Source organism: Leucopleurus acutus (assembly GCF_964270905.1).
Source record: "Leucopleurus acutus genome assembly, chromosome: 13".
NCBI lineage: Eukaryota > Metazoa > Chordata > Mammalia > Artiodactyla > Delphinidae > Leucopleurus > Leucopleurus acutus.
The window spans coordinates 4,398,675-4,426,612 of record NC_139155.1 but is presented as its reverse complement, the minus strand read 5'-3'; the positions used below and the strand labels follow the sequence as shown (position 1 = coordinate 4,426,612).

The following is a 27,938-nucleotide window of genomic DNA, read 5'->3' as shown; positions in this document are numbered from 1 at the left end:
CAATCTCCGTCTGGGTCTGATGTATCCCCCCACCCCACCCCACCCTACTTCACATGACTTCCGTCCTCAGCCAGCCTCGGAAGGGAGGCTCCTTCCTGGGCGTCCTGAGCCTGCTGAGTCGCTGAGGTTAGGTGACGGACGCTACAACCCCCCTCGATCATCTGGGGCCTGAAGGAGGGAGAGGACTGTGTCAGACAGCATAGGATGTGCAGTGACAACCCCCAAATCTCTGTGGCTCCAGTGACCGAGGATGCTGTCCTACTCCGAACTGCGTGTCCGTCTCCACGTGTGCTGCGTGTTGCCTCCACTGAGGCTCTGTTTATGCTGGTCGCTGTGGCGGGACCTGGTGGGTGGCATGCTACTGGCTCCAAGGGCTCCCCCGGAAGTGACACGGTATATCACTGCCGCTCACGTTTCCTTGGCCACATCTGATCCAGTGGAGGCAGAGAAGTACAGGTCTCCAGTGTGCTCCCAAGAGATGAACCTGAGTTTTGGCCGATGACCCTAGTGCCTGCCACGGGGGCCACGTAGGAAGATGAAGGGAGAAAGGAGAGAGAGGGTGCAACATATTCTAGGACGTAAATAAGAAAACCCTCTTTCTTAAGAGATTTGCTAACCGATTCTGCCAAAAGAGAAGTTCCGAAAATGCTGCGATAAATGACAACATCACTGGAACCAATTTATGGCTTCCCACGTGATTCCTTTGAAGGACAGCAGTCATCTTTCTACAGAAAGACATTCTATAAAGAACGTTGGAGCGCTTGTCAGCTTACGTTTGCATCTTTAATACATGGCCTGACCCATGCACCCATTACCATAAACTCAACCACAGAGAGACATCCGGAGGTGAGGACACCTGAGTGCTTCAGCACAGCTGGAGAGAGAGCATGGGACAGCCTCCAGCAGGACATGTGCCTCGGACTTCCCTGAAAGCTGGGAGCCTGTCTTGGCTTTCTTCAAGGCTTCTGGTTCTTTCTCTCCTTGTTGAAAACATAACTTCTCATTTCAGAGTCGCAGAATGTATTCACTTCTTAAATATGACCGATAGGGGGAAATCGCAGTGCACGTCTAACTGTTGCATTGTTTTAGTGCTGCAGGGTCTCTGGCTGAAATGAAAAGACTTGCTTTTGCGATTTGAAGTCAAATGGGAGTTTTGACGCAGGGGAGCATGTTCATTTCCACGTAGGATATTTTTACAGATCAACTTAAAAATAATGTGTAATAAGCAAATAAATGGCTACAGCTTGCATGGGACTTGGGCACCATTCAGACCCAACCGTCAGGGTTTTCGGTATCGAGAAGGAAGAGCTGGGGTGACGGGCTTACGTTCTCCACCGGAGGGATGAGTGTAGCTTGTGCCTCTGTGACTACAGGGCGGTGGTGAAACTGATGGTCCTGAGGAGACGGTGGCCTTTCTGATCCATTGAGAGATGCACAGCTGGGTTTCCAGGGCTTTTGTTTTTTGGAGAAAACTTACAGTGGAATAACAGAGCGATAAAACAAGCCTCCCTGATTTTTCAGAAAGCATTCATTTGGCCCCTGAAAGTTTACCAGAAGATTCTGGTCACCATCCACCCTAGGAAACAATTTTTCCTCTTGTACTGTTGAAAAAAAGGGGCAGAAGTGATGGAATAAGGTTAAGAACGTTTACTGCGTGATGTTGAGTCGTATGGAAGACAGTAATATATGGTTTTTTATATCCTTTTTTTTTTTATCCACGCAGCAGATATTTTTTGGGTACCTGCTGTAGGCCAAGCACTGCTGTAGGAGCTGTACAGGCTGCGGCCTCTATAGACACAGTGAGGCTAACTTCTGGGCTTAAGATGTAAGCACAGACTGTCCTTTCTTTTTTTTTTTTTTTTGCAGTACGCGGGCCTCTCACTGTTGTGGCCTCTCCCGTTGCGGAGCACAGGCTCCGAACGCGCAGGCTCAACGGCATGGCTCACGGGCCCAGCTGCTCCACGGCATGTGGGACCCTCCCGGCCCGGGGCACAAACCCGCGTCTCCTGCATCGGCAGGCGGACTCCCAACCACTGCGCCACCAGGGAAGCCCCAGATTGTCCTTTTGCCTCTCGGCTGTACTGTCTGGTTTGTCCTTTTGGACCTGAGAAAGCAGTATATTTACTCTCTTTAAAGTACATGTGAATCGGGCACACATCCGGCCTCCGGCTCCACGCGCCCCGCCCTCCCTGCCGCCCCGGCCTCTGCTTGTGCTCCCCGCTTCTTGGCATCCTTCCTCCTTTTCTCTGCTTTGGAAATCCTTTTGAACCTCCCAGGGCAGCTCAGTTGTGTCCCCTCGGGAAGCCCTTCCACCCCCTCCTCCTTCTGCGGAGCAGAAGCTCTTCCATCACGAGCGCCGGGGGCATCCATACGGCTGGTCCCGCCCGTCCCGTCCGGATGCCTGTCTCCTTGTCCATCGACTGCCGTTTGCATAGCGCTTCTGGCTTCTCCGAGAGACTCCGACGACATTTCCCGGTGGAATGGGTTGTAAGGGTCATCGGCTGCAACCCTGCCCCTTTCACAGGTGAGAAAACAAAGACTCGGGGTGGCCATGGCCCTTGTGCAAGGCTCCCCAGCCAGACCTGCTGTAGAAGGAAGGAAGCGCCGGGTTTCTAATGACAAGCCAGTGCTTGTACCCAGCCTCCACGACGAGGCTGTGCGCTCCAGGAAGCTCCATGCCGCTCAGTATGCGGGTTCATTAAATATTTTGAGTATCTCTATTACTTGTGGTCGTATGTTTTTTTTATTTTTAAATTAAGAGCATGAATTCATTTGTTAGGAATGTAATCTAGCAAACTAACATTACGTCTGTGTCAAAATCAGATTCATCTTTTATCACGGACTGACAACGCCTTTTTGAGCACTGGAAGGTTCTGTAAATACAGGGTCTGCTGCGTTTCCAGTTATGTAGCTGCGCTTTTAATCTTCAGTCTCCTTCTCTCTTAACCTCTTACAGAGATACACCTTTTTGTTATGTTAAATATCAATGTAAATAAGTTATCCATAATCAATATATTCTTCTGACACCGTGTCGCGTATTTGGCAAGTCTTTTTTTCTTGCAAGCAAATGTTAGCCTCCTGAACTCTTAATACAATTAAGTGAATTTAGGTGTTTATGAGTTAAGGACCTGGTTTGCTGTAGTTATGGAGCCAGGAGACACTCACTGTAGTCAGTACATCTATGTTTCTTGTTTGCATCTTGGCAGTTAAACCATAGAGAGTGTGCTTTTTGTTCCTTGTGGTGTTTGTATCAACATTCATGCAGATACAATAATTCAGTGTGAAGGAAAATCAGTGTTTCTCTGAGCTGATTTGCGTATGCATGTCAGATTTAGCTGTGCCATTTTTATGCTATTGAGGAAAACAAAATGACCTTTTACCAAGTTTTTGATTCTGGAGGAGTCTGTGTTTTGAATTTGGAGGGGAGGGGACCGCAGAGAAAAAAGGAAGAAGCAATTGTTGATTTATACCACGATGCCAGCAGCAGTCAGGAACCTAAGATGCTTTTCAGCTATAATTGTATCTTTGCTCAAGGCTACTGTAGTTATACTCCATTAAATCCCATTGTCAGTCATCTCCAGAGTCGCAAGGAGCCCAAGCTGATACTGACCGTAGAATAGTCCCAACTAGCCTTTGTGTTTCTTCTCTTGTTATAAAGTGCAATGCTGTTTTATACACTGGAGATGTTGTGTCACAAGATTACATACTATCACTCATTTATAGGATTATAGTAATCAGAAATATGTAGTAAAACTTATCTAGCTAGCTATCCTCTTAAAGGCCCTGGCTTTCATGACAACATTTTCCAGAAAGAAATAGAAGACAAAATGTCATCCAGTAAATATGTTCGTGAATAGCATCTATCTGAAATGGGTAGTTCACCCTTAACAGGAATAGTAAGATACACTACAGAAGCTTTCAGCTGGCCTCTATCAAAATAATTATCTTAGCATTATCTCTGCCGTCCAGTTAACTTTTGCACGCGGATGGTGTTTCTGTGCTTTTGTGGTCATCAGCTCCATGCTTAAGAGTTCTCCCAGGAACTGTGACACGGACGAATGTTTTCTCTTTAAAGTCTAGCAAAAAGAAGAAAGGAAAAGGGCTATTTAAAAGGAATTGGCATTCTCATACATAGGAGGTTGGTCAGTTCGTCGGAGATCAAGGTGACTGCCTGCGCCGTGGGTGGGGTTCTTCTGGCAGCATCTCCTAAACACTCATCAGGACCACAGTACCTGGTCCAAGCTCGAGGCCAGCTAGCGTGACTAAAGAAGGGAACTCCATAGATGCCAGATGTTGGGAATAAATCAGGATCATCTCATCAGGACATGCATCCTTAAATGTGTTTTACGAAGTGTCATTCCTAAACTTCCATCACAAGTCAGTTTGTTTGTTTTTTGGAAGTGGAGGGGCAAACATTTCCGGTTATGAACTCTTTCGGCATCTTTGGCCCAGAGATACTTGTCAAAGATGTGCCCTACACAGCAAAGTACATGTCTACTTCCTATTTCTTCTTTCTTTCCTTACTTTTTGGGAAGAGTTCACAAAGAAGTGTCCCTAAAAGAAGGGATTTGTGTGTGTGGGGGGGGGGGGTGGGAGGGGCGGAGGTTGTTTAAATGAATACATTAAACGCGCTTCCGTTTTAAAATATTTTTCATTTAACGGAGCAATTTTCCATGCAGCATGTGATCCCACTTGTCCGAATCTCGGCCCGTGGTAGAGAAATGTTTTGGAAAGAAGCCTGCTTTGACCTCTGCATTCCTCTTCATGTGACATCTGTGATTTTAAGGGAGGATTTTTTTTTGTATGAGAAATTTATCTCTCAGTGGGGTTATTTTCTTGCAGTTCACCGCCAAGGTGGGTCCCTTTCACTCGTCATGCTTGTGTACTTGACTAAGTAGAGACACTTTAAGAAAAGTAAACTCCATGCTTTTCTGCTGTCATGTTTGATTTGAGCTGTGCTCTGATGGTTGTTTGAAGCTAACATGAAATGCAGTGCCTGCCCCATCCATTTTAGCAGCCCATTATCATAATTTCACTGTCGTATGGCCACTGAGTTAATGTACTTACAAATGACAGAGAAAGCGTGTTACATGACCTTAGGGTTTTCAAAAATTAAATGACGTCGTAGGTCGTATTTCAAAGAATAGCTAAGGAGAACGGTTTTCTTTCCTGCATAAAGTGTCACTACGCACAGCAACACGATATTGTATTTCTTTTTTATTACACAAAAATGTGAAGCTTTTAAACTAGATTCCCCACATAAAATTTAATATTGAGGTAGGGAATGAAACATCCAGCGGATAAATCTGCTTCTCCCCCATCTCATCCCCTCTCATCTCAAGATGAGACGCCTTCAGAACTTAGAAATGCAGAAGTAACTCTGAAATTCTTGTCTGATGATGAATCTAGTAATGTTTTTCCTTATACAAAACCAACAAATTCCCACCTAAAAGGCTATAAAGCACTTATATTTACTGAAATATGCTTTGCCAGGGTGCTTAAGACTAGATCATATTTTCTTCTGTGCTTTAGGAATCATTTTTGGTTTTAAAAAGTGTTCTTTTTCAAAGAAGGAACCGAGTCTTCCAGCTTGAGATTAAATGAGATCCGGAGGAAACTCTTTCTGAAAGCGAGTGATATTGGCATTGTATCAGCGCACAGATCTCTGTGCCGCCCATATTTATGATGTCCTGAACCCACGTGGCAGAGTCCGCTCTGGCGCGTGACTGGTGCTCTCGCATCACAGAAGGGGTTACAGGGAGGGTGACAGAGCACGAGGCCGTGAGGCACACCCAGTGCGTGGGACATGGGACAGACCAAAACGTGCAGTCCGAGGTAGGGCCTTGCACACGGGGCTGCTGCAGTTAGCTCGCTCACCTGCTCTTGAATTCTCTTTCCAAGCAAGGAATACTGTGGCTCAAGCCGTAGCTCTCTGAAGGAGCCCTCCAGACTTAAAAAAAGCAATCGATTGGCTTCTAGATCACAGACAATAGTGGGACTCCATGCAACAGTAAGAATCCAGAGGCCCTTTTCATTTTGTTCCTGTGAAATAAACACAGGGCCCAGTACAATAGGAAGGCAGCTGAACGTGCGAATGAGCTGCTTACCGACGTCGCCTGGAGTTCAGTGAATAGAAATCTAACGTGTATCTAGATTTCCACGTGGTCATTAGTAATAGTTGTTATTGGAAGTAATAGTAATCAGGAAGCACACCAGAATGACAGGAAACACAAGTCACAGGCTCATATGCTGTGGAAACCTAAGCACGTCCTTTGAAAACCAAAAAGTGGGGCTGAAATGGAAAATCTTACACTCTCTTTGGTTCCCACCTGCAGACTGCAGTGCCGGTGCCTGAGTCAGGAAGAGTAGACGCGGCCCCCACGGATCACCTGCAGGACTTGTGTGCTGAGTCCAGGAAGGGACTTGCTGCGAGTCTGTTCCGTATAATGTGGAGCCTTGCAGATGTCAAGTCTTGTTACGCCCCTGGCACTGTTGACCTAAGAGTATTATTCAAAGTTACTAAAATTCAGTGAAGCTCTAAGTTGAATCTGCACTTTTTATGCACCAAAACTAAATTGCGGAGGTGCGGGGGGGTGGGGTGGGTGGGGTGACATGTGGTTGCAATGTGTGCTTACAAATGACTTATAATTAACATTTTTTAGCCCAAAGCAATTAGAAAAGTTTCTGACGCAGCCCCGAAGTTTTTGTTCCTGTTGTGGATTTAGTGGCTCTGAAAATTCCTCTTTTTTCTTGATTTCAATGGAACGTAATTGCATGGCTCCACTTTTTCTTAACCTGAATATACACCATGATTATAGAAATATTCAAATATTTCCCCCGCGGAGAAACCTCATTTTACACTGCAGCTCTGCCCATAATCCTGCATGGGCTGGTCAGGAGCTGCGTTCTCCCGATTTGAATAAATGATGCCAACAGAAAACCCAAGTTGTTGCTGCATTTTGGACATATGGGTTGGTCAAGGAACTAGGAGACTCCATTGCACATGCAAACCGTTGGGGTCAAGCTGCCACACTGACCCGGACTTGATGGCAGCGTGGCCTTGGAAGACTGCATGGAGTGAGATGCAGGGGTGGGGTCTGGGGAGGTGGAGGGCTGCTCACGGCCTCCAGAGCACAATGGCAGAGCATCTCCAGTGGGTCCCGCAGCACATGGCAAGCAGTAGGCTTCCTGTGTGTGAATGAGGGGGAAACACTAGGAGTGGGGAGGAGGGGGCACGGTTCTTCCTGCGCTGATGGATGCTGGCCTCCCGCTGAAAGGTGATCTGGTCCTCCAGCAGCTTTGGTCGCTCTAACAGAGATGCAGCTCAGGGGGAAGCAGTGTTTCCAATGGGCACTCACTTCTTAAAAGCAGGGGAGGTTTTTGTATGCATATTCAGTTGTGACACAGGCTTGAGTAGAAGAAAGATGGGGAACATTTTGCACATGTGGAAATGCATAAAATTGGGCATTCTAGGACAATGACCACGCAGCATCCTGTGTGACGTTCTGCCTCATCTTGCAGACACAGGGCAGGCAGGATGCCACCTTATGACTGTACTTCTAAATGAATCTTGGGGACAAGTTTAGAGGCCCTCCTCCCCTCCCCCCAGCCAGCGTCCTTAAGAAGTCATGGGTCTGAAGGGTTTATTAGTACCATAAATCGCTTCTCCTGTCAGTCAAACGCTCAGAAATGCACGACATGATCCTGGCCGTCTGGGTGTTGGCATATAAATCACTGAAGATTAAATTATTAGATAATTTGGAAACTTAACAGTTTGCATTTTGTACTTCCAATTGTTTTGCTGACTTGCACTTTTCTTGGCTGTCCGGGATTTTATTAACCGTCTTGAAGACATCTATCACCTCCTTCCTCTTCATTTTCCAGTGGGCAAATTTTCCCAGAAGGAGAGTTGCAGTACTGATGCCTGCAGCCGCTGCTCCAAAAAGATTGCTGTATTTTCATTGACATGCAGTGCATTACCATAATTGGCTTTTCTACATGATAGGAGAGAGGAAATAATAATGTCATTTTATTTACAGCCAGAGTGTCGCTCTATGAGACTTCTCCAAGTTTCTGCCATGCTGTGTAGGTCAAATGACATCTTTTGATCAGTCCTGTCCAAAGACATCAAAGCTGAGTGGCATGTAATGGAGACCTAGTGACAAACCAAATCTAGGAAAGAAATAAGACTGCCAGTTTCCCATTAAACAGCCTGCTAAGCAGCACAGCTTCCCTGTGTCGGCTACGAAACCACTCTGACCACCTAAATCAGGAGAATGAAAGGAGGCTGAATTGGACATTAGTACTGCAAATGACTGCGGTGATTGCCACGATGCTCCCCCCTCCCCCCAAAATCAGCAAGGAAACCAAGCGAGTTACAGCAAGGCTGCTCAGTACCCATTCATTTCTCTCCTGCCACTTGCCGGTTTTCTGATCTGGTTTATTTAGGTTTGACATCCGCCAAATGGTGTAGCGGGATATCTCTGACAGATATTCATACTGATTTAACGGGAGTCACAACTCAGGAAAGATGGATCTCGTCAGACAGGATTCTGGAGTGCTGTTTTTTCCCTTTTCCACCCCGTTTTCTTCCCTTTATGATCCCCGTTGTAGGTGGTTCCTCTTCGCCGTCGGCTGTGAGGGCCTTCAGAACTTCGGAGGAAGGAGGCTTGATCGCCTCACGTAGTGGAAGTATGGTTTCTTTAAGAGGGATTGTTGAACAGGCATTGTATGCCAGAGGTTGGTAAGCAGAGTTATTTCTGCTTCCCAGGTGATGGGGCCACGTGGACATGGAGACTGTGTGTACGAACAAAGCAGCGTCCTCAGTGCATTTGTCTGCGTCGGTTGGCTTGGGGTTACATTTAGTGTCTCCTCACCCTCTGATTCCTTCCTCTAGCCGGTAGTCATGGAGCAGCTATTTTGCTCCAGGCACCGAGAGAGAGAGCGGTTGGGAGCCAAGGTCCCCCAGGATGTCGTTGCTGCTGTAGGAGCCCTGGCCCAGGCGCAGGACAGGGGCTAGGCCCGTGACCACCTGTGCGGGCAGGGAGGGTCCCAGAGGGCTGGCGGCGGCCGTGCCGGAGCCCGTCGGCAGAGGGAAGCTGTGGGGAGGTGAAGAGGGGACTCACTGGAGGGGCCTGGGTGGGCGTAGTGGGAAACATTCTCTTGTTTTGTCCCCCTTTTTTTAAGTGTGGTAAGAGGTGCGTAAGAGTTACCATTGTAAGCATCCAGTTCAGTGGCATGAGATACATTCCCGCTGTTGTGCGGCCATCACCTCCTCCACTTCTCATCTTCTCAAACTGAACCTCAGTCCCCATGAAGCATCATCTTCCCAACATCCCCCTCCCTGCAGCTCCGGGTGACATCATTCTGCTTTCTGTCTCTATGACAAGGCGGCCCACGTGGTTGGAAATGGACTCCAGGGGGCCCTTGCAGGCATCCCGTGAACGGCAGGCCCTGAGGAGAGGCTCGCCTGTAGCCGATCACGGCTGGTCCCGTGCCCTCGACGTTCAGGCAGAGCAGCCCGAGAGCAATGTTGCTGACCTTCGGGTAGATAAAGACCTGATTTTACAAACAGCACATTCTGAAGACAGAATTCGTTTAACACTCAGGCCACTTTGAGTTGCAGCTAGAAATGGCCCATGCGCGGCCCTCTGAGAGCATGTCAGAGCCTGGCTCTGAAACAGACCCCCCGGGGCAAGTACCTGCTGCCACCCGTGCTCGGGGGGCAGCTCCTCTCGCCTCTGTGCCTCAGTATCTTCATGTGGACGTGGAGAGCAGACACAGGCCTTCCCCTTATCAAGCTGGTGAGGGGCTAACACAATTAATAAATGCAGGGCACTTAAGACAGTGTCTGGTCTGGAGAGAGTGTTCAATAAATATTACCTGTTATTATCCAATGACATTTTAATCCAAAGCATAGTGCCGGTCGAGCAGATATTCTGTGGGTATGAAATGTTTACCCAAGAACAAGTAAATTATGTCTTTAAAAATAATAGTATAATTATCCGTCCCCTCAAATAAGTCTCTAGTGCGCTGAAAAAAAGACATTCTCTCCATCCGGGTGGATCATTGTTCCAGAATGTATTCCATTCCGACTTGAGATTGGACTTCAGTGTTGTCATGGAGAAGATGCTTCTCATCGCAGTGGGCCCGTCACCTTTCTACAGAGAATATATTTACATGAATGCCCTTCTTTCCTTTTCATTCTATGGTTGCAGGGGTTTGAGATCTGTTAGCATCAAACGTCCTTTTTTCTAGGTGTTGCTTGGCTTTGCTGATATCCTCTTTCCAGTCCACTCCTACACGGTCGTTTGGATGGGCTTTCGTATGTGCTCTCTCCCTCCGAATAGTTTCTTTCCCCCCTTTTCTTCCTCAGTGATTTAAACATGCCCGGCATTTCTTTCCAAGCAGTTTCATGAACAGAACCAAAGCAGACAGACTGGAAGAGAGAAACACGGAAACCAAGTGAGAAGGTGGAGTTGAGGCTGAGTTTCCTTCAGTTGGGCTCATGGAGGAAGGCTTTCCTGGGAGAACAGCTGGAATAGAATTTGTTTCTGATGCTCCACGAATGAATCTTTTATTTTCAAACCTTTTCCTAGAAACTGTCGAACCTTGTACGTCCTCCAGGACTCCCACCCGCAGCCAGAGCTTCTAGAGGTGTGGTCTCGAGGTTGACTCAGGGCACCTTGGACTTCCAGAAGAAATCAAAAGAGGAAATGTCTTTAGACTAACCGGGAACTGTTTCCGTGAGATTTCTAAACAGGAAAAGAATGACTAGTGTAAGGGCCCCGAGTCTCCCCTGATGACTCGGGGCATCGCTCTAGCCCCTGCTTTGGATCTCAGGGGAAAATAAAGGGAAGAAAGCTCGAGGCTGGAACCCAGACTGTGACTCCAGCCCCTCCTCAGTCTTTGTAGCCAGGGGACTGTATCCCCAGCCTCACTTAAGGATGCAGAAGGGGAGTGAAATCCATCCACCTGCTGAATTCACATCTCCAGGTGCCCCAGGCATCCCAGGCCCGCAGTTTGCCTGAGCCCCATCTCCAGGTGTTCAATAATGCAGCAGGATTTAGCTGCACCAAAGTGTCACCTGTCTAGGTGAGTCGTGCCGGTGTCTATCTGAAGTGACAGCCATCTTTGAGTACCGGCGTCGTTCACTGACTCCGCTCTCATCATTGGCATCAGGAAGGTAACATTTTCGACAAGGTTGTTTCCTGTTCCCCGGCTTGTTTCCTGTTCCCCGGCTTGTTTCCTGCCCCTCCCTCCTCCCCCTCCCCCCTCCCCTCCCCGCCTTCTTAGCGCACCTGATCAAAACATCATCGCTGACAAAGCTTTCCTTCTCCAAATTAAATGAGCCCAGCTAGCCCGGCAATTTTTCCACAGAAAGCAAGTGAAATGCCAGTGTGCCAAGTTAATGAATCTGGTAACAGGGAGAACATTATCGAGCCTGGATAATATGATCTAGCAACGTTCCTTCTCACGCTTCCTGTAAAGAATGTGTGGAAGTCAGTTCTGTGCGTGATGCTAACGCCTGTCCTACCCCATCATGGTAATTTTTATAAGTAATGGAAACAGGTTAAATACTTCCATTCTGATGTTGCCAGCAGGGATGGAAATGAACGTTTCAATGAAATCACCTCGACAGAGCCAAGCGGGGAGGGGGCCGTGACTGATTCAGCTCCACTCCCTTTGGTGATGGGAACCCTAATGAGAATGCTGGAATGTATAGTTTATCAGATAGAAGGGGAAAAGCAGGTAAATCTTGGAGATTAGGATCACGGGAGAACCACCAGCACGAGGCGCCGGCCTCCCCAGCAGACCTCTGCTAATAACACGCTCTTTTCATGCCGAGGGAGGGAGGCAGGGGTGTGGTTGGCTGGCGGGGAGAGGTGAGTAGAGGCAGGCTCTTTCCTCCTCCCTGATGGGCTGCCAGCGAGGGTTATCTTCAGCCAGTAAGACCCCGGGGTGCTCTTAGGACACCTCTTAGACCCCTGTCTCGAAAACTTGGAGGGAAGAGAACTCGGCTTTTCTGCGTTTCCCTGTCATTATAAATGATCCACTTTCAGAATGGCTTTCTCTCTGTCTGAAACGTCATTTTACTCCCTTCCTTGTCCGTATGAGGAAGAGCCATTTTATTTGAACTGCTAGTGCTGTTTAACCTTCCTCAGAAACTGGAACGCGGGCTTCCCTGGTGGTGCAGTGGTTGAGAGTCCGCCTGCCAACGCAGGGGACACGGGTTCGTGCCCCGGTCCGGGAAGATCCCACATGCCGCGGAGCGGCTGGGCTCGTGAGCCATGGCCGCTGAGCCTGCGCGTCCAGAGCCTGTGCTCTAAAGCGGGAGAGGCCACAACAGTGAGAGCCCCGCGTACCGCAAAAAACAAAACAAAACAAACTGGAACTCAATTCCCGAGATATCCTATACCTGTCGCCCTGCTTCCAGAAAAATCAGTTTTTCTAGCCAAAGGACTACTCTGTATGCCAAGCGTGCTGTAACATCCTTGTAAATTCAAGTGTGTTAATGTGGGTTACTCAACATATTTTCACACTAAAATGCTATATTCATACATTGCCTTTTCCAGTATCACTACCTTTCTTCTGTCTAGACGCTATTACTTAAAATCCAAGTCAGTTAAAGATGGAAGCATTTAGTCATCTGGCCTGTTATATTAAATGCCAATATCTGAACGATTCCAAATATCTGAATTTGGGGACATGGCAGAAGCTGAGCATCTTTTATTGAAAGAACACGTTTTTTAGTTTTCATCGGGATGTGTTGTCATCAGGTAGGAACAGGTATGGATGCGTGCCGGTTACCTTGTGTGAGTGGCTATTTTGAGTAAGCAAGTTGGTATCTGCTGGATGGCAAAGGATAGATTTCAAGCTGGCTTTTAGAAAGCAAATCATGATCGGGGGAAGCCTTTCTTCTATTGTTGCTCTGCTCTCTCCGTGAGGCACCCACACCTTTTGCTCATCTGTCTGAGGAACCCTGGCTCTAATTGCTCAGAGCCAGGGTTACTCAGACTCCGGGGAATTTGGAACTTTATTCCATTTAGCCATTAAAAACCAAAGACAGCTGTCACTTCTCCCCCTTCTTCAAATGACTGTTGAATATCAGAGCAAATCTTCTTTTCTTTAAAGAAGCAAAGATATTTTAAAAAAATTTGGGCTGGTAGTTGAGAAAAAGAATCGATCTAATTCTCTGAAGACGCACGTGCCTCATTGTATAATGACAATTTGAGAGGAACATATTTTTCCAGACAATATGTGGGTATTCACATTGTAAACCACCGGGGCACACGTTGTTGGTGTCAGATTCACCTCTAGCAGGGACCGTATACTTTACCCTCTGGCCACGTGCATCAGAACGCACGGGATTTTATGTGACTCAGGATGACAGCACATCTTTAGGGACACGTTGGCATCTAGAAGGCGCATTTTATGGCAAAACAATATTAACAAGATTTAAGCTGTTTAAAAAAAGTGACGTCTAACTGTAAGATCCAGTTGTCTTGTTCTCATCTCGGGGCTGATGGGGTCTATGTGTTTTGTGGTTTTTATGTGCTCACACCTGCACACACTCACACACCCACACCCACGTGGAGGCTGGTGGCTTCTCGCCTCGCCTGTGCTCGTCCTGACGCCGAGGCCGGCACAGCTGCTCTGCGCGTTGTCCCGCTGACGGCAGGACACGCCGCGTGTGCTCACCGTGTCACGCTCCACGCCGCGTGCTTGGCTGAGGCGGGGCGGGGGGAGTGACGGCAAAGCTGTTTTGACACAAAAAGAAATCGCAGAAATGATGATTTGGAGTCTTTGTTTTATTTGATGGGGAGGAATGTCATTTCTTTCTGGAAGTAATCGTAAAAGGAGGATATCATACCGCAGTTACCATTTCCAGGCTTACTCATTCATCAGAGTTCCGCAGGGTGCGGGTAGGCGAGGGCAGGGGGAGCTGAGGGTTTTAGCAGAGAAGATGCAACGACGTCGAGTTGACTCTGTCTTCTGTGATTCCGTAGCTGCTCTCATCCAGATCTTTTAGGCTAAACCGTTGTATTCATTCACTTCGTGACGATGTTGTTCTCAGTTTCATCACTAACAATAAAAATTTCTACAAATATGTTAATGTATGTTGGTATATTTGTACCCATGTGAATTTTTAGAACACTGTAGCTTATATTGAAAACGAAAGATCGTGACAAGTAATCACTCTGTCCAAGCTTGGAAGTTTTGACAAGTCTCTCTGTCTCTCTAGCTCTCTGCCTCTGCCTAGGCAAAATTTCCAAAAAAGCGTCTAGGAGAGCAATTAGGGGAATTCACTGGTAATAGTAAGAATAAACCCAATTATTATGATAAGAGAACGATACTTTCTGATATGATAGTGTGGATGTAACTGATTGAGACGCCATTATTGTTATTAAGGGGATTTCAAGGAAGTCAGGTACGTGTGACCTTGTATTAAGCTTCCAGCCAAGTACAGCAGTAATTACGAAGGGGATGCTGGCTCTCGGTGGATCACATTGGTACATAATTTATATAGACTGTAATATATTTAAAGACAAAAGTCCTCCTGACTTTGTGTTAATAGTTGCTGTGTTGTTGACAACTGCAGGGGTGTGCCCTGCCCTGTTCCCATCCACACCCCAGTCCCCAAAGACTTGATGTTTCTTCTCTTCTTTTACCCTGTGCGTTTACGAGAATGGGCTGCTGGATTTGAACTTGGAGACACGTGTCTGAGACGTAAGCCCTGCGTGGGGTTCGATGTGTGCTGAGTTACATTTCTTTATTCTTGTTTCAGCCATTTGAAGAGAGATTTCAAGCCCACATCTCCCCTCCAGATTTCTAAATGTCATCCGTCACTCTATCTGACAAAAGTCTTTTCTCGTTTCAGGTGGTAGAAAATACCAGGTCGGAACCTGGTTTGGGACCTAATTGGCTAATATTGGGTCTGTAGACCCAGACTCATCAGACTGTCCTAGCGTGGTGTATATCCCTCCCCAAACCAAGAGGCAATAACCGAAAACGTGGATTTCCCCATGCTTGGCATTGGCCATGCATGTCTTGGGGATGGCTGGCTTTTTAATTTGTGCATCGTATATTAACACGCAGTTCATTGGTAGTGAAATAGCTGCGTGTTTTCTTAGGTTCATACAAGAGTTTTTTAGCTTTTGCTCTTCATTTCATTTTAACTTCTCTTTTAATTTTTCAAGATTCTCATATATTTTCTCTCTCCTTTTTCCTCCTGACATTGCTGAAAATCACAGAAAGTTTTCAGTCTTTTTAATTGAGGTTTAAGCCCTTAATTTGTGCTTTCCCACTTAATGTTAAATTACATTGTTGTAACTGCAACAAACTACAGGCCTAAGATTAATACCTGAGGCGCTCACTGGGAGGAATGGGAGGGGACACCCCCCCCCCCCATAACTTGAAATTGAATTCGGGGGCAGGGAGAAAGGGAAGATGTTATATTTATTTTAAAGAAGTTACCTGTGAATTTCTAATGAAACTTAGAATTCGGTAAAAACCATAGGCCATTTTATTTACAGACTCTACAATTCTAAAAAATGGCCTCTGTTGGGTTTTAGGTAAAGAAATAATCGTTACCAATCGGATGGTTTAGCAAACTGATACGTGAGCGACTGGTACCAGACGACTGAAATTTGCCAGAGGGATAGAAATATTTTTGCTCCTCCTACATCACAGCAGAATGGGGCTTTCAGATTTGCGTGGCAGGTTGTCAACCTTTCTGCAAAAAATTTAGAACTTAGTTCCATAAATTAACGTACATCCCACTTGTATGTTGCTGTCCTTTCAGAGTAGCGCGGAATGGGCTCTGACCTGGGTGCTTTCTCTGCATGTTTTATTTCCTAATATCCTCTTCCACCAAACCCACCTGCTCTCTTTGTAACAGAGGTGAAGTTACTTTACAAGTGATCGATGATAAATTTGGAAGAAAGTGTGTTTTGCAAGATTTTACGATGAATTGAAGCTGTTCATTTATCACCGAGGTGTGTGTAAGCCCCTTTTGTGAATTGTAAATATATTTTGATGTAATGGCCATCTGTTCGTGGGTATCACGTTTGCCAGTCGAAAACCTAGTTTGATATAGCTAAACATGTAATTTGGTATGATCGTATAGTTTCACCAGGTGGCAATACAATAGCCAAGTTTGGTATTTACTGTAAGCCAGTGCCCAAGCAGGGACCAACGACCTGTGTTTTATAGTTGTCACTTTTGAATCTCCCTTTTCGTCATTCACAGCCAGCTCTCAATTGCGTGTGCTAATGAGGAAAAGAGAGCTTGGATAAACAAATTTCCCCAACCTGGTTCTTGTCATTTATTTCCAGGGCCCGCCCCCTGGGGCCTGGGGAAGAGCCTAACCAGGAAGTGCTCTGTATGAGTTCCCACCTCCCGCTCCTTCCTCTGTGTGGCTGTGATCAGGGAAACTGTAGGAAGGTGGAGGGGCCTGGGTGATGCAGAAGTTCAAGGGCTAACATCCCGAATAATCCATCGGCCCAAATCTCACGTCTGGTTGCTACACAGTGACAAGGGCCAGTGAGGGGACCGCTTCCCCTGGGACGAGAGCTCATTGTTTTGTTCCTCTTGTCCCCATTTATGCGATGTGAGCAACAGTTGGTGAGGCCCGAGGCCGCGCGGGGCGCCCGCTGACAGCCGTGGGAGGACTGCCCATCGTGGGCATTTCCGAGTTCATCTTGACGGTCTGTCTGCAGAGCAAGAGGGGGAGGAGGGGCCAGCAAACACAGAGGGGGACTTGGTGATGACGATGGTGGTCTGCCGTTTCCATGAATACTTCCTATAGCCCCACTGTTGGGGAAACTGAGGCCTGGAGGATGGGGTGAGTGAGTGTATGGGGCTCACCGTGTCTTCATCGGTCTGTCCCTTCTGTAAGTCTGTCCTCAGGTCCCGCTAATGATGGGGGTCTGTCCTTCAGCAGGGAGCCACAGCAATGGCCCCATAGCGTGGACCCAACGGGGACGAGCTGGTGAACGCCATCCCTACCCCCTGCACGCCTGGGGTCGCTCCTGCACTCGCTGTGTGGGACGGATGTGGCTGAGGGGGGACGTGTCTCGGGTGTGTCCCCTTCCTGGTACTGAAGTGGCAAGAGCAGATGACCCCGTCCCCGCCTGGGGCTGAAGCCAGGCGTCCAGTGGTCTTGCTTCCAGGCACCGTGGGGTCCGGTCTGTGAACTTCCACCTGCACAGCCCTTGTCCGCCTGCCCCAGGCCCAGACTCTTAAAGTGAAACCCGGTAGATTCTGGATCCTTCTGAGGGCTCTGGTTCCAGGGCGTGAGCCCAGCTTTGGAAGGTGGGAGAGGTTGGGGGTAGGGAGAGGGGGCTCAGGCACGGCTGTAAAGGAATCCCTCGCACCCGTTAGCGTCTGTTATCATCTGCGTCCTCACGTGGCCACGCACGCTGCCGAGTGGGGTGATGTATGGACCAGCGCTGGGAAGGGTGGCGTGAGAAGCGGGAGGGAAGTGCTCGTGGGCGGGCTGCCTGGGGAGGCGGGGGCACTTCCTTCCAGCGCTGATTCTACCAGGCCCGGTGCCCCCGAGGAGGGGCAGGAAAGCTACTCCGGGGTCAGATGGGCGTCCAGTGGTGGGGACACAAGACAGATGGCCCCCAGCTGCCCCCTAGGTCTGTGTTTCCTCGTGCCCCTTGTAAATTAGAATTGAAAAGTTCACTCATTAAAAAAATAGACACACTGAGCTAAAAGTGCATGGTAGAATAGTAAAGCAGCCAAAGAACTTCAGCGCATCAGGATGAACAAAGTGGAGTGTGTGGCAAAAGCAGGAATCCTGGGAGTCTAGAAACGCACAGCGACCGCGCTGGTGGAAGGCTAAAGGGATGCAGCACAGTGACCACCGAGCTGGTGGACTGTGGGTCCAGGAGAGGCCTCGCCTCCTGCCCCCCTGTCCGTGGGACCTGGCAGCCCCCTCCCTAGGGAAGGCTGAAGGAGGTGAGGATGCAGGAGCAGGGCCGGGAGGAAGACGGAGGCGGCCTTTGTGCGGGCAGACTCTCGGCGCCCCCGAAATTCTGCTACAGGAACCCTAATGCCATCTGCACCCCTTCATTGTTCTTCCCACCTCTTACTTTTTAACATTAAAAAATATAAAAGTAACAACGAACAAAGCCCTTCCCACGTTCCCTCCCCCAGGCTGGGCGCTGCCCTTCCAGGCTCCTTAATTCCCAGCATTGGGCTAGTGGCTGTTTCCAGCTATTTCATTCCAGAAATGGTGTGAAATGGCTAATCCGTGCTTGTTGAATTGAAAACACTGAAGAAAATTTTGAAAACAGAGATACTGATCAAGAGCCACTTCAGTCAACAAGCCCATATATTCATTATCTAGGAAAAAACCACTAGTAACATTTTCGAAAAGGATTTTTCCGTTGTACTGTGAATAGGTTTGTCTTCTGCGTTTTCCATTGAATGCCTCTCCCCTTGTCATTAAAACATAGTTTTTTAAACGTTTGAATAATATTGCATCTTAGGAATAAACGAAAAGTCACCTAACTACCAATTATTGTTGAAGATTCAGGTAGTGGCGAATTTTATATGGAATAATACCATAAAGGACATCTTTGTGCATGAAGCTTATTCTGTATTTCATGTCACCTTCTGAGGCTATCCTTCCAAAAGTAAAATTATTGGGCCAAAGGGTGTCAAAAAATTTCTCTCCTTTTACTCTTTTTTCATTGAGATCCTCTCAATTATAACAGTATGATGGGCACATAAGAGGTGTCCTAAACACTGATACAGAATTACTTTGGGCCAGGGACTTCCCTGGTGGTCCAGTGGTTAAGACTCTGCACTTCCACTGCAGGGGGTATGGGTTCAATCCCTGGTCAGGGAACTAAGATCCCTGCATGCTGTGCAGCACAGCCAAAAAAAAAAACAAAAAAAAGAATTACCTTGGGGTCATTAATTCATTCACAAGCATTTACTCAAAGTGTTTGTTGGCATTGAGATGCTAATTAGACAAAGGAAAGTAACTCGGTCCTGATGCTGGCAGAGTGGCTTGACCTCCGGCTGGGAGTCAGGTGACCCGCCTTTGAATCCTTGTTTGTCTCCTCTGGGACCTTGGGGAAGTCGGTCAACTTCTCCAAGACCAGTTTTCTCATCTTCAAAATGGGCCTTTTCAGGGATGCTAACTTGAAGGGTTGTGAGGGTTAAAATAGGGTGAAGAAAGAAGATGCCCAGCGGGGGGAGGCGGGCAGGGGTGGCAGTCAGCAGTTTTAGTTGAATGAGCGAGTTCACGGTTTGATTATGAGGACAGACAGGTAGGCATCTCCTAATGCTTCCGGAAATGAACTCTGGGAGGGGATTAAAAGGCATCATGAAGGAGAGGACATCGGAGCCTCCCCTTGAGGACGAGCATCGTCACCAGTGGAGATGTGGGTGGGGTGCCCCCTGGGACCAGGATGCGCGGGGACTGGACATGTGGCGGAGGGAGGGGTGCACGTGAGGATTTGCGCCCCCTGTGCAGCTCGTGGACTCTAACAGCGGTTTTAGCTCAGGGGTTGTGGAGGAAGAAAGAGCGTGGCAGGACAGGAGGGCAAGAGGCCCAGCTGGGCGGCTGCTGCACATCTGATGAGAGCCTGGAGGGTCCCAATTAGGGCAGGGGCCCTGCTGGCTATGGAGCTGGACCATGGGAGGCACTGAGGACAGCCGTCGCTCTTCTGGCGTGGACACTTGTTCGGGGTGATTCAGTACAGCCGAGTCAGGAGACTTCCAGCTCAGGAGGAGGAAGTGGGCTGTCACTGGGGCGGGGGCTGGAGGGGGCAGGGGCAGTCGTGTGTTTGCACGAAGTTGACTGGGGGTGCCTGTGGAACGCCCACGTCGCGACGGACTCCGGTCACAGCAGCTGGGGCCCCTTCTATGTGCCAGCCGTGAGGCGGACTCAGACTACAGGCATCGCGAAGGCCAGCTTCCCCCGACGGGGCGGGAGAGCCGAGGGCCTGCACCCAGTGGCCTCGCAGGTGGACGTGGGTCCAGTGCTCGCGGGCGTGCCCTGGAGGAGTCACGGAAGAAGTCAAGGTTGGCTGGAAAGAGGCTGCGGAGGGACCGGCCAAGAGTGACAGGCAGGGCGGGTGGAGGAAGCCGGCGGCGCCCTGGCCCCGGAGAGCACGGTGTCATACCCGGAGTGCTCTGGGCAGGGGGCTGGGGGCCGCATCCCCGCGGGGATGCTCGGCCCAGGGCAGGGGATGCCGGCGGGTCCCAGGATGCCCCCGGGTCCGCCCTGGGGCTCCCCTGGCTGCCTGCTCACCCAGCTTCGTGTCTCCCCTGGGAGACGAGCTCCAGGAAGGCAGGCACATTAGGGGTCCCTCTCCACCTCCTGGATAACGGGGGACGGGTGTCCAAGGGAGGGAACGGCAGAAACCAGTGACCCTTAGGAGGCCGGGGTTTGCTCTGTGTGGTTCCAGGAGTAACTGTCGTCCTGGGGCTGGGGGTGGCCTACAGGAGGCGTTTGAGCTCAGCCTGGGGGCCCCCAGGTGCAGGCTGCTCTGTCGGGAGCAGGGCAGGCCCGGGATACAGCAGGGCCTGATGACATTCCACTCTGCTGGGACATGGACATGCAGGTGGGCAGATGCCAAGCAAGTCATGTGCGTGCGGTTCCAGGCCCTGAGATGCCACCCGCAGAGTGAGGACCGGTGGGTGACAAACACACCCCGGAGGTATGGCAGCGAGTCCCCCGCGACGGCGCGGGACTCACGGGCTGTAATTCCCCGACGCGTTAGTGGACTCTGATGCAGTTCTGCCTTCCGCTGGGAAACACCGTGGACATGCGTGCCTGGGTCGCTCAATGCTGCCACCCAGGCGTGGGGACGGCCGCGAGGGGAAGCGGGGGTGGGCAGGGATGCTGAAGGGCCCCGTGGAGCGGCTGTCACTCGCCACGTGTTCACTTGTGCTCACGAGCGATCGTGCCTGGAGCTCTCGGCGTGTGGGCGCAGAGCCTCCCGTGTGTCTCCCTCCTGCCCGCGTCCGCCCTCTGGGCAGCCACCTCCTTCTCTGTCTCTCCATCACTGTCCCTGAAAACGCGGTGCTCTCTGCACGTTCCCTTGGGGTCTGGTGCTGATAACGTGATAATGAGTGATTCTACTTAATGAGACACCCTCTCAGGTCGTATCAGTGCATTTTAACAGGGCCTTTCTGGAAATACCTTAACCCCAAATTTCCCAGGTAGTTGACGGAACACTAACTGTTCCCTCAAAAAAAAAAAAAAAAGGAAAAAGAAGTAAAAGTATGCTTTGGTCAAATCAGTTAAGAGGTGCAGGCAATGATGTCCCCTTGGGGATTGACAACATCTGTCACATAGTAAAGGATCTAAAATGTGTTGCAGTAGAAGGTCAGATTCCATCTAGCGATTTATATGCCGTCCATCCCTCCCATGCTTGGGACAGCTGTCCGTATCCTGAGTTTTTCTGGGAGATGCCGCCTTCACCCTGAGAAGTCACCCTCTGTGCAGCTGTGGCCTGTAGCGGGCCACGGTAGCGTATACTATAGGCCTTGTTGAGAATAGAATTTGTTTTATCGTGCCAAAATATTCGTAACACAAAAGTTACCATTTTAATCAAGTGCACGGTTCAGTGGTATTAAGTACATTCACCCTGTTATGCAACAATACCCACCATATACCTCCAGAACTTTGCGTCTTCCCAGATTGAAACTCTGAAGCCATTAAACACCAACTTTCCATTCCTCCCTCTCCCCCAGACCCTGGAAACCGCGGTTCCACTTCCTGTCTCTGTAAGCCTCACCGCTCTAGGTGTCTCATCTAAGGGAACTCCTACAGTATTCGTCTTTTTGCGTCTGGCTTATTTCACTGAGCATAGCGTCCTCAGGGTTCACCCATGCCATAGCATATGTCAGAATTTCCTTCCTTTTAAAGGCTGAATAATATTCCATGGTCTGTATAAACCACATTTTGTTCACCCATCCATCCGTCAACAGACATTTAGGTTGTTTCCACCTTCTGGCTCTTGTGAATAATGCCGCTTTGTACAAACGTGGCTCTTTGACCCCTGTCGGGTGTCACCTGTGGGAGACTTCTGCTCCATCCAGGCAGGGGGGCGCTGGTGGGGCTACGTCGCTTTCTCCTTTTTAGTGGAGACCAGAGTATTTTTATCGCTTGCCATTGAGGAACGTTTTTATTTATGGAAGCCATAGAATACTGTCTGTGTATTATCTTGCCCTAGAAGTTGACAACCAGGTCCCCCTGCCCCCTGCCACGGGGAGGCACAAGGGACCCCCGCTGCTTACAAAAAGAGGAGCCTGCATGAGGAGGGGTCCCTTCCCTTCCCACCCAGCTGTGACGGCCACACTGACATCTTTAAGAAGAGGACAGACGCCGCCCTTCCGTGGAAATGTATCCACTTAGGAGGGGGGATTGTCTTGGTGGAAACCTGTTTCCTGCCGTCGAGCTGCAGAAGGGGTAGATATATAAAGTGGAGGTAGCCTTGTAGCCTGGGGGCTCGGCTGAGAAACATCTTTTTAAAGATCATCTAACTGCCGGGGAGGCCGCGTCCTTGGAGATGATTTACGTCTCCTCACGGTGTTCCATTTTTCTCTCCTAGCTTACGTTCCTGAGGAAGAACTGAAGGCAGCAGAAATAGATGAAGAAAACGTGGAGGAGGATGGGCTGCCTTTGGACGTTCAGGAAAGCGACTTCGTGTGCAATGAGGAGGCGGAGCTCAAGGAGGCCCCGAGCTACCAGAACTCCCCCATCAGCACCGCGACTAATCAGGACGCCGGCTACGGGTCGCCGTTCAGCGAAAGCAGCGACCAGCCAGCCCCTTTCAAGAGCTCTTCCTGCAAGGAAGAGAAAGAGGAGGCCCAGGGCCGGGAGGGCGTCTCCTACCCCCAGGACAGCTTGGCCCAGATCAAGGCCGTGTATGCAAACCTCTTCTCGGGGTCCTGCTGGTCCAGCTTGGCTCTGGATTTGAAGAAGTCCGGCTCGACCACCGGCAACAGCGATGCCGGCCAGAAGGAGGGCTCCACCCCCGCCGCCACGCCCCCCACCAGTACCGCGGGGGCCACCGGGACCACGGCGAGCACCCCCAGCTCGGGCTCCGGCTCCGGCACCGGCACCGGCGCCAGCGGCGGCTCCGGGTACGACTGGCACCAGGCCGCCCTGGCCAAGACGCTGCAGCAGACGTCCTCGTACGGGCTGCTGCCCGAGCCCAGCCTCTTCAGCACCGTGCAGCTCTACCGGCAGAACAACAAGCTGTACGGCTCCGTGTTCACGGGCGCCAGCAAGTTCCGCTGCAAAGACTGCAGCGCCGCGTACGACACGCTGGTGGAGCTGACGGTGCACATGAACGAGACGGGGCACTACCGCGACAACAACAGGGACAAGGACTCCGAGAAGACCAAGCGGTGGTCCAAGCCCAGGAAGCGCTCCCTGATGGAGATGGAGGGCAAGGAGGACGCGCAAAAGGTGCTCAAGTGCATGTACTGCGGCCACTCCTTTGAGTCCCTGCAGGACCTGAGCGTGCACATGATCAAGACGAAGCATTACCAGAAAGTGCCTCTCAAGGAGCCGGTGCCGGCCATCACCAAGCTGGCCCCTTCCACCAAAAAGCGGGCGCTGCAGGACCTGGCGGCCCCCTGCTCCCCCGAGCCGGCGGGCGTCACGGCCGAAGTGGCGCCGAGCGAGTCAGCCAAGGACCAGAAGTTGGCCAACCCGTACGTGACGCCCAACAACCGCTACGGCTACCAGAACGGGGCCAGCTACACCTGGCAGTTCGAGGCCCGCAAGGCCCAGATCCTCAAGTGCATGGAGTGCGGCAGCTCCCACGACACCCTGCAGCAGCTCACCGCCCACATGATGGTCACCGGCCACTTCCTGAAAGTGACCACCTCCGCCTCCAAGAAAGGGAAGCAGCTGGTGCTGGACCCCATGGTGGAGGAGAAGATCCAGTCCATTCCCCTGCCCCCCACCACGCACACGCGGCTGCCCGCCGCCCACGTCAAAAAGCAGCCTGACTCTCCCTCGGGGTCCGCGACCTCGGAGGAGAAGAAGGAGCCCGAGAAGGAGAAGGCGCTGCCGGCGGTGTCCGGGGACGCGGACAAGCAGATCAAGGAGGAGGGTGAGGACGCCGCCGACAAGTTCGAGCCCACCACCCTCTACCAGTACCTCCGCGAGGAGGACCTGGACGACAGCCCCAGGGGCGGGGTGGACATCCTGAAGTCCCTGGAGAACACGGTCTCCACGGCCATCAGCAAAGCCCAGAACGGCGCCCCCTCGTGGGGCGGCTACCCCAGCATCCACGCCGCCTACCAGCTGCCGGGCACCGTGAAGCCGCTGCCGACCGTGCAGAGCGTGCAGATGCAAGCGTCCTACGCCAGCAGCGTGAAGCCTCTGTCCTCGGAGCACGGCGCGCTCCTGCACTCCCCGGGGAGCCTCACGCCGCCACCCCACAAGAGCAACGTGTCGGCCATGGAGGAGCTGGTGGAGAAGGTCACGGGCAAGGTCAGCGTGAAGAAGGAGGAGAGGCCGGCGGAGAAGGAGAAGGGGTCGCCGGCCAAGGCCGCGTCCCCCGCGGCCAAGGAGAATAAAGACTTCCCCAGGGCCGAGGACCTGGGCGGCGGCGGCAGGCCCCAGCAGAAGAAGGGCCCCGAAGCCGATGCGGGGAAGACCAAGAAGGAGGGTGCGGTGGACGCCCACACCCCGAACGGCACGGAGCCCCTCAAGGCCAAAGTCACCAACGGCTGTAACAACCTGGGCATCATCACGGACCACTCACCCGAGCCCTCCTTCATCAACCCGCTGAGCGCCCTGCAGTCCATCATGAACACCCACCTGGGCAAAGTGTCCAGGCCCGTGAGCCCCTCGCTGGACCCGCTGGCCATGCTCTACAAGATCAGCACCAGCATGCTGGACAAGCCGGCCTTCCCCGCCCCGCCCGCCAAGCCGCCCGGCACCCTGGACCGCTACTGCTACGAGAACAGCGACCAGCCCATCGACCTGACCAAGTCCAAGAGCAAGGCCCTGGCCCCGGCCGCCGCCGACGGCGTGTCCTCGCCGCTCCGGGAGAGCGCGCTCATGGACATCTCGGACATGGTGAAGAACCTCACGGGCCGGCTGACCCCCAAGTCCTCCACGCCTTCCACCGTGTCGGAGAAGTCGGACGCCGACGGCAGCAGCTTCGAGGAGGCAGTGGACGAGCTGTCGCCCGTGCACAAGAGGAAGGGGCGGCAGTCCAACTGGAATCCGCAGCACCTGCTCATCCTGCAGGCCCAGTTCGCCTCGAGCCTGCGGGAGACCCCGGAGGGTAAGTACATCATGTCGGACCTGGGCCCTCAGGAGCGGGTGCACATCTCCAAGTTCACCGGGCTCTCCATGACCACCATCAGCCACTGGCTGGCCAACGTCAAGTACCAGTTGCGGAGGACAGGGGGGACCAAGTTCCTGAAGAACCTGGACACAGGGCATCCTGTTTTCTTTTGCAACGATTGTGCCTCTCAGTTCAGAACTGCTTCCACGTACATCAGTCATCTAGAGACACACTTAGGCTTCAGCTTGAAGGACCTCTCCAAGCTGCCACTGAATCAGATTCAAGAACAGCAGAATGTTTCCAAAGTCCTGGCGAACAAAGCATTGGGCCCGGTGGGAGCCGCCGAGGACGATCTGGGCTCCACATTCCAGTGCAAGCTCTGCAACCGGACTTTCGCGAGCAAGCATGCAGTCAAACTGCACCTTAGTAAGACCCACGGCAAGTCCCCCGAGGACCACCTGATCTACGTGACGGAGCTGGAGAAACAGTAGCCCCGGGTCCACGCGCGGGCCCGTGGCACATTGCACTAAACGTCGTCATACTGCACTAGGCCTGGCCTGAGCCTCCGAAATCAGCCTGCCCTTTGTTGCTGACTGCCTGTCTGGACCTTGGTTTTTCTTACACATATTTTGTAGTTATATTTATATGCTCTTCGTCCGATTGTGCATGTTCCGTTTCTTTTTCCGTGAGTCAAAGTCTGACCTTTATTTTCAACATCTGTTCTCGATGTTCAGCTCTCTTTTGTAGGAAATAGTGGGGCACACTACTCAGAGACATTTACTTAGCAGGAAAGAAAGACACAAATAACAATGAGAAAAGACGTCCTAAAATTACAAAGTTGCCATGACAATAAAGGTCATAGAACCTCCTGGTGTCAAATTTAACCCTTTGAGGACTGTAATCGCATTTCTGTGCCTTTCACTCAAAAAAAAAAAAAAAAAAAGAAAAAAGAAAAAAAAAGGCTTAAAGGCATTTCATTCAGATCAAAAGCTGTGTCAGACACAAAACTTATTTAATAATTAAAAAACGAGCTTTTATATGCAGAACTGGTTTGTGAAGGAAGCATGCATGCAGCTGTTGGAAAATAGAAAGTTGTCTAGGACTCGGGGTTAGGAAGCCACAACTTCACATGTTTAAAACAAACAAAACAAAACAAAAACTAACAGCAGCGACAACAAACACCCCAGTTGCCACTATGCCCAAACCCTCTGGGTGCTGAAAAAATGCCACTTTCGGAAAAAAAAAAAAAAAAAAGTATGCAAGCTATTATTTAAAAATGTGTAAAAATGCTATTTCTTTTTTCTGTAAAATACTGCAGTTTATAGTTATTTACAGATGTAAGCTTTGGTACAAGCTGACCTTTCTATAAGCGTGCTGCATTGGTAAATGGAAAAAAAAATGGGGCAAATGTTGGAGTCCTTTCCTTGTAAATTGCCGGCATCAGCTTAAAAACTCCTGTATGTTACATATCGTCCCATTTTAATCTATTCAACTTTCTTTGTACCTTCTGGCTGTATGCTTTCTCTTTTAACTTTTTATATTGTCATTTTATATTAAATTTCTGTGTATATAGTGTACAACCACAATTTTTGAATAAAATTTAGTTCCTGCAGCTTGATTTAAATAGAGAAATTTTACTGCAACCTGCATCTTTCCAGATGCATGTATATCAGACAAAAATAAATAAATGAAAACAGAGCGAGCGATGCACTATTAATTATACATTTTGATGTTCTATCATTAATATTGTACAGTACATTTCGGTTCACACAATTAAATCCACTGTTTTCTCAAATGTAAAATAAACCCACATGCAGTTCTTGATTTACATAGATTGTCATGTCGTCATTGTTTTGCCTTTGAGATGTTATTTCAGCAACGAGAGGTATGGCTTATGCAATCAACCAACAGAAATCCTGGTCGGAATCATCATTTCATGATTTGTGGGCTGACACGCTTCGTTCAAATGAGCAGTGTTGCATTTCTTAAAATGATAATTAGAAAGTTTAACCCCGCTGGGTGCCACCGGATTCCTGAGGATAGCCGTTGAGCGATGGCTGGCTTGTACATGGGACTGAGGTGCTTCCTTCGGAGAACGCTCCCGCACTATTTGGAAATGTTTACAGTTATCCTCTGTGTGCGTCCGGAGCCTTAACAGTGGGGGGCGGTCGAAGGGCAGGTCTTGCGCTATAGCAGCAGACCCTGGGGGGCTTGGAATTGGTTCTGCGTTGCTCCAAAGAGGAAAGCCTGACCTCTGCACTTTTAAAAATGTACAGTTTTTATAAAATGAGCTGCCCTGGAGCACGGCGGAGGGGTGTTGCTCTGCGCGGAAGACCACCGGCACTCCAGGCCTGTAAGCGCTGTGACCCCGGCCCTGAAGTCCGGGTCTTCCTGCTGAGTCTGGCCTCTTTGTCACGGAAGTACATAACGACATGAGCAGGACAATTTCTTTTTCCACCTTTTGCTTAAGTTTTCATAAAATAGTATCCTGAGAAAGCTTAGAACGTACAGCGCTCAGCTGTGCCGTTTCCATGATTCCCCTCCATGCCAAGCCCTTGACCCCTGTGGGAGGAGAATCAGGGCGGCCACCTCTGCACCATCTGTGCTGAGGCCGCAGAGTGCCAGGAAGGTTTGCTGCCTTCTCCTGACCTT

The 27,938-nt window shown here is 50.2% G+C and overlaps 1 protein-coding gene across 1 annotated transcript in view; it reads left to right on the top strand.

The window, feature by feature from the left end:
- Positions 1–27,108, top strand: part of TSHZ1 (teashirt zinc finger homeobox 1) — a 75,682-nt gene extending 48,574 nt beyond the window's left edge. Inside the window, exon 2 of the mRNA XM_082852679.1 lies at positions 22,584–27,108. Within this exon, the coding sequence (XP_082708805.1) occupies positions 22,584–25,777 (3,194 nt within the window). The 3' untranslated portion in view covers positions 25,778–27,108. The remainder of the gene's footprint in view (positions 1–22,583) is intronic.
- Positions 27,109–27,938: the final 830 nt, after the last annotated feature.